We start from the raw sequence: 5708 nt of genomic DNA on the forward strand, positions 1-5708 counted from the left end.
TAATGGCCAAAATCAGGGTTCTATCAAGGACCGAGGACTGAGGAGTTGTCCATATGGAGCATATCCGTTGGTATTATCATGCACACAGTTATGTAGAAACTAGGTCAACAAAAAGTAAAGTCGGATATGACAGGCAGGTCCACCACACAACTTGTGTAAATCCGAGGATTGTAGACTGTACATACACATAATACTAGGCCTGCTCAAAAACCTGTATATTTTACTATTTTAAGTACCAACTTCAGAAACAAAGCAAAAGGTACAGTACTACTTAGATACTACTTTGTTAAAGAAATAAAGAAAAAGGAGACATCCATGTATCAACAGTGAACCCTAAATAAATAATTATCACTGATCACCCTGCAACTCTGAACACACAAACAAACTCACTTTCTCTTTCTTTTTTCTAAGATGTCAAGACTCATATTACAGGCTTTTCACGCCATTCATAATAAATTGGCCTCTTCTTCATGGTGTGGGGGACCTTTCACTTACAAAAGAACTGAAAATTTTCCATCCTTTTCTGATCTCTTCTTACTTACTTGAAAGTTAGCATAAGACTAGTTCTACAATAGATAAACAGTACAAAGTCAAGAGAATTGGGACCAAAACATGTTTATTGCACTAAAAAGAGTGAAACCAAGCACATGTTAGCAAACCAAAAAATAAAATAACAAAGGAACTAGGCCCTGAATTTTGACCAGATTTGTGCCCAATGTTTTACCAAAATATAGCTAATCTAGGGTGGAAATTTTTTTAAAAAAATACACAAACTATATCTACTTGCAATGAAGTTATAATAGTAGATAATGGTAGGAAGTTGTTGTACTCAGAGAGGTCTTTTGGTGTTGAAATGATGATACAGAGAAAGAAAGCAAGAAAATGATGGATTAAGCAAAAGGAATTGGAGAACTTTCATTTGATTCAGTCAGAGCCGACGGGGTTGGTTGATTTCTTGTGGTAGTAGTGGTTGGGTTAGTTTCTGTAATAGAAATAGTGAGAGTTGTTTGCCGATGGAGGGTAATGGTTAGGATGAGATGCTGGTGGTGTGTTTGTGAAATGAGGAGGGTGGTGTAGAGGAAGTGGCGGGGCAATCGTTGTTGAAGAAGAGAATCCTGATGATGCTGCTGCAGTAGTAGAGAATGGGAGCATTCGGTTAGCACTGGAACCGTGGTGGCCGTGCATTTGGAACGCCCAATTATTTGAGAGGCCCTGTTGACCTACTTCGACCCTCTTCTCTGTCCCTTTTTCCTGCTCAAACAAATAATCGTAATGCAACAGATTAGACTCAGTTGCAATGACAAATTTACGATTTGTCCAACAGGTAAATGACTTAGAAAACAATTTAGCCTTAAAGAAAAATTTACAGGATAGCCAAAACAGCAATACTAGGTAGCTGGCGGGATGTATTCTATATCTGTTTAGTTGAAGGCAATTTAATCTTACAAATGCGGAGAAACTTGCAAACATAATAGGTAATTAAATTTGCACTTTTCACTCTATGTGAATTCAAATAGCAAGTCTATGCAGAGCTCTAAAATGATAGGATAAAATGGTTTTAGTTAAAACAACAGAAAGAAGAGAGGTTTACCTCGTAATTCGGAAAGAAACCGGGGTATCCACCATTCCAAATGGGAGGTGGTTCAGATGCCATTGCATGGGCATGAGGGTGTTCCGCAGGTGTTGATGTAGCAGCCTGAAAGTGCAGAACATAGATCATATAAGTATGTGCTGAAGGCTAGAAACAAATCAAACTCATCTATCACAAATGAGACACATGTTAACTAAACACGGAAGTCTCCAAGATTTCAGGTTCAAATAAAAAGATGCTTAAACAAAAAGAATGGCTTATCATTTGTTTGAAGCGAGATTAGAATGACATAAGTATAAATATAGTGTCTCGAGTATATTACACTTCCTCTTCTGGCATCAGTCAGCTCAAAAGGAGTAAGCTGGATATGGTGAGCGCCCATGTGATCATTCCCTTTAGGGGCATTCGGGAAAGAGGAGGGAGACATTCCCAAATTAAGGTCAAGATTGTGTTCATTTCCTGAAAACAGCAAAAGCAAACATAAATATGCTGAAATTTGCGGCATAGGTATCACACAAGTGAACTTATTCAAATGGAGCTATACCTCCTAAATTGACATCAGGAATCATCTCTCCCTCATAGGAACTAAGCTCAAAGTTAGTAACTGCTTCCCTTCCGTTACATTTAATCGCTGCCTTGTCATAAGCTCTAGATTATAGGAAAACAAGGTTCCGTAAGCTACTCAAGTAAGGAAATTCCGAATAAGAATTTGTTTGGCAGAATTGAGAAGTCATAATCTACAATACCTTGCGGCTTCTACTTCACTATCAAATAGCCCAAGATAAATATACCTACAAGCAAAGTAATGTATAGTCATCAGTGACAAAGGATTTCAAATTCTCCGTCAAGCAATTTACAGAACTCTGTAGTAAAATCAACATGGAATACTATTCAAAAAGGTAATTGAAATTTACTTCTTGCCAAGGAATTGACCCATGCGAGCTTCCCATCGACCACACTTGTGTAATGTAACTCCTCTATATTTCGAACTCCCTCTTGAGAAACCGGTACTCTGGCGGCGAAGAATGTGAACAAATTCTTCTTTTGTCAAGTTCTTCATCTACAGACAAATGAAACACACACAAACAACAACAGCAATCAATCCAAAATCCATATTTAAACAGCATTACCAAATTCAGTCCAAAAACATTACAATTACCTGTTTCAAATCATCGTCGTAATCACTAAGATTAAAGTTAATATCCGCCTCGACTCCTCGGAACTTGATTGCAGCTCGATCATACGCTCTGCAATCATCATTAAATAAAGAAATCCATATCAAATCAAAATCCCCCCAAAAACCCTCCAAATTCCCCACAAAATTAATCCAATAAGACCAAAAATCTCACCTAGCTGCAGCATGAGCTGTATCAAATCCACCTAAAAACCGACCAAATTCAATGATTAAAACCCTAACTCATAAAATCAAAATTGAAACTACAAAAAAAAAAGAAAAATCAAATCCTTACCCAAATACACTTGTTTCCCGCAATCCCTGTTAATCAAAATCCAAAACAGAAAATTCCAATCAAATACAAAATCAAGAAAATCAATCATGATTAACAATAAATTTCTTTTTAGGACTAACCAAATATGAGATTCCCATCTCCCAGTTCTTCTATAAAATGTAACACCACGATATTGAGAACTTCTAGACCTAGGTCCTCTTCTACTTTTCTTCACTGGTTGTGGCTGTGGCTGTGGCTGTGGTTGCTGTATGGGTTTAACCACCTCATGATGAACAGTCTCATTTTGACAAAATGAAAGATCAACATAATGTGGTCTTGAATTAGAAGCTGAAGAAGAAGAAGCCATTGATGAACCTAATCGAAAACTTATCCCATCACCACCATCATTATTAGGAGAAGCAGGAAATAGTTGGCGAGTTATATAAACTGAGTTATGATGACTCGGTTGCTGTTCTTCTTCTTGATCATCATCGTCGTCTTCGATTGTGATTTTATTTTTATAATCTCTGCTTAAGATTTCAAAGTTATAAGCAGTAAAAGTAGAACATGATTCTTCATCACCACCATTACTTGACGATACACCTCCTCCATCAACATTTGCTGCTGATGAATTTGATGTTCCTGAATCATCTATAAATATTCCTCCACCACCAGCACCACCTCCACCTGAACTATCTTGTTGTCGATGATGATGATGTTGATCCCTTTCCATCATTACTTCATCTTCACCACAAGTATAATCAACTGACATGCCTATATTAAGATCCAACATCTTCTTCAAAAAGCTCTTAATTGCAGAGATGCAGAGTTTTCTGGATGTATTATGCAGAAAGTTTCAGAGATTAAGATAGTAATGAATCTAAGTCTCTATCAACAACCATTTTTTGTATTTACATTTTATGTAATCTTGTCTCTCTGCTTCAATTAATAACTTAATCAAACAGAAAAAAAACTTAGACAACAAAATGATGATCTGATCTTGAAGAATCCTCAAAAACTCAAAAACGATCAAAACAAAATCCACATACTACATGGACAAAATCAAAAGAAGAATAATGATAAAAAGGAAGAAGAAGAAAGCGTTACTGCGGCTAAAACAAGAAGAAAACAGAGAGAGGAGAAGAAGAAGTAATCGTGTCAAGTTCCATTTAAAGAATATTAGACAAGTGGTAGGTTTAGTTTCTGGTTTTCAGAAACCAAAAAAAACTCAGAAAAACAACCTCAAACAGGATAAGATGAACCGATGAAGAAGAAGATGAACAGTGAAGTTATTCAGTCAGGTCCAGATTTGACGTGAATGAAACATTTTCATTTTTTTTCTGCAGCCTTTCTTCTTCTTCCTCCTCTCTCTGTTTTTCTCTTCTGAGAGAAATTTTGCCAAAAAATGATCAGCTATATAATAATTTTTTGTTTGAAAACCGGTTGTTCCGGTATGGTTGATTTTTTTGCTTAATCAGGAGTATTACTATTAAAAAAATAATTATTTCCTAAAATATCAATACGAAGGAAATAATATCTTCATCAGTAATCAATACTGCTGCTGCTTTAGTTTTTTTAATATTAACTTACCTTACCCACCCCCACCTGTCTTTTTTAAATTATTATTATTGATTGTATCTAATATTGTTTATGTCTTAGGTTCACTCTTCGTACCTGGGAAATGAAAATAATCTAGTGGATTTGTACATTTTCTACACATTGCCCATTGGTTCATCAATAAAAGCCATTGGATTTCAAATTTCTTTCTCAGTCACTCTAAAGTGTTTCTATTGACATTGGATAGAGCTGTCAAACGGGCAAGCTAGGGTCAACCCGGCCCTAGCTTGCCAACCCGTACTAGGGTTAGGGTCAACCCTAGCCCTAGTACTATTCACGTACAAGCTCAAAACCCCAACCCTAGCCCTAGACGGGTCAATCCTGACGGGTTGGCGGGTTGGCTTGTTAATGTTATCAATTTAAAAATTAAATTTAAAATTTAGGATTATTCATTTAGTAAAGGTCGAACCTAGGTCAATTTGGTGTTTAACTAGAAGCCCCACCACTGAGTTGTAAAGTGGACGTTTTTATTGCCTCTTAATCAACGATATAACCGGTTACGGCGCTTTAGTTTTCTTAGGCAGAGAACCCTAACATCAACTAAGCATTTTACTTTTTTTTTTATCATTTTATAAGTTTAAATTAATGTGAGTAAGACTAACTCACTGTTTAAATTATGCTAGTCCTTTTATCAATTTAGGACATCCCGAATAAATATCTGATTGATGAATCTAAGTTGTAATTTAATTTATTGATTGATTATTTAAAATCTAAAAATTGTTATATTTGTTTGGGTAGATCCAAAATTAGCTTTATTTATTGATTTAAAATTAATTAATTCTAATATATGTTTGCAAATCATGGATTTTAAAGAGTTGGTGGGATTGAGGGATATATTTATTAATTTTGACGGGTTGACGGGTAACCCGCGGGTTGGCCCTAGCCCGGCTTGTTTTCTAGTAGGGTTGTATATGCCAACCCTAACCCGACCCGTTTAGACAACAAGCCAAGCCAGGCCGGGTTGAAACAAGCCGGGTTAGGATCAACCCGCAAGCCGGGTTATAAATTGACAGCTCTAACATTGGATGATATCAAGATCATTGGGCAAAGAC

The 5708-nt window shown here is 36.3% G+C and overlaps 1 protein-coding gene across 2 annotated transcripts; it reads right to left on the bottom strand.

Moving 5' to 3' along the window:
- Positions 1 to 369: 369 nt before the first annotated feature.
- Positions 370 to 4433, bottom strand: LOC113322036 (floral homeotic protein APETALA 2-like). Of its 2 annotated transcripts, none has more exons than XM_026570043.1 (10): positions 3180 to 4433; positions 3061 to 3086; positions 2941 to 2971; positions 2751 to 2838; positions 2506 to 2651; positions 2338 to 2382; positions 2136 to 2239; positions 1920 to 2050; positions 1592 to 1696; positions 370 to 1251 (listed from the first exon to the last, which is right to left on the bottom strand). In XM_026570043.1, the coding sequence occupies exons 1-10, from the start codon at positions 3830 to 3832 to the stop codon at positions 976 to 978; spliced, it is 1605 nt and encodes a 534-aa protein (XP_026425828.1). In that variant the 5' UTR covers positions 3833 to 4433; the 3' UTR covers positions 370 to 975. The 2 variants fall into 2 exon arrangements, with proteins under 2 accessions (XP_026425828.1, XP_026425827.1); XM_026570042.1 differs by having other exon boundaries at positions 1914 to 2050; positions 3180 to 4432.
- Between the last annotated feature and the right edge of the window lie 1275 nt (positions 4434 to 5708).

Source organism: Papaver somniferum, chromosome 11, assembly GCF_003573695.1.
Source record: "Papaver somniferum cultivar HN1 chromosome 11, ASM357369v1, whole genome shotgun sequence".
NCBI classification, from domain to species: domain Eukaryota; kingdom Viridiplantae; phylum Streptophyta; class Magnoliopsida; order Ranunculales; family Papaveraceae; genus Papaver; species Papaver somniferum.

What these genes read in the sequence shown, in the direction of transcription:
- LOC113322036 (XM_026570042.1), bottom strand. Translation starts at nt 3,832, where the DNA reads ATGTTGGATCTTAATATAGGCATGTCAGTTGATTATACTTGTGGTGAA. An exon ending in AGATGGGAATCTCATATTTG is followed by an intron (nt 3,087 to 3,179) that starts GTTAGTCCTAAA and finishes TTTGATTAACAG; the next exon opens with GGATTGCGGGAAACAAGTGT. An exon ending in AGTGAAGTAGAAGCCGCAAG is followed by an intron (nt 2,240 to 2,337) that starts GTATTGTAGATT and finishes CCTATAATCTAG; the next exon opens with AGCTTATGACAAGGCAGCGA.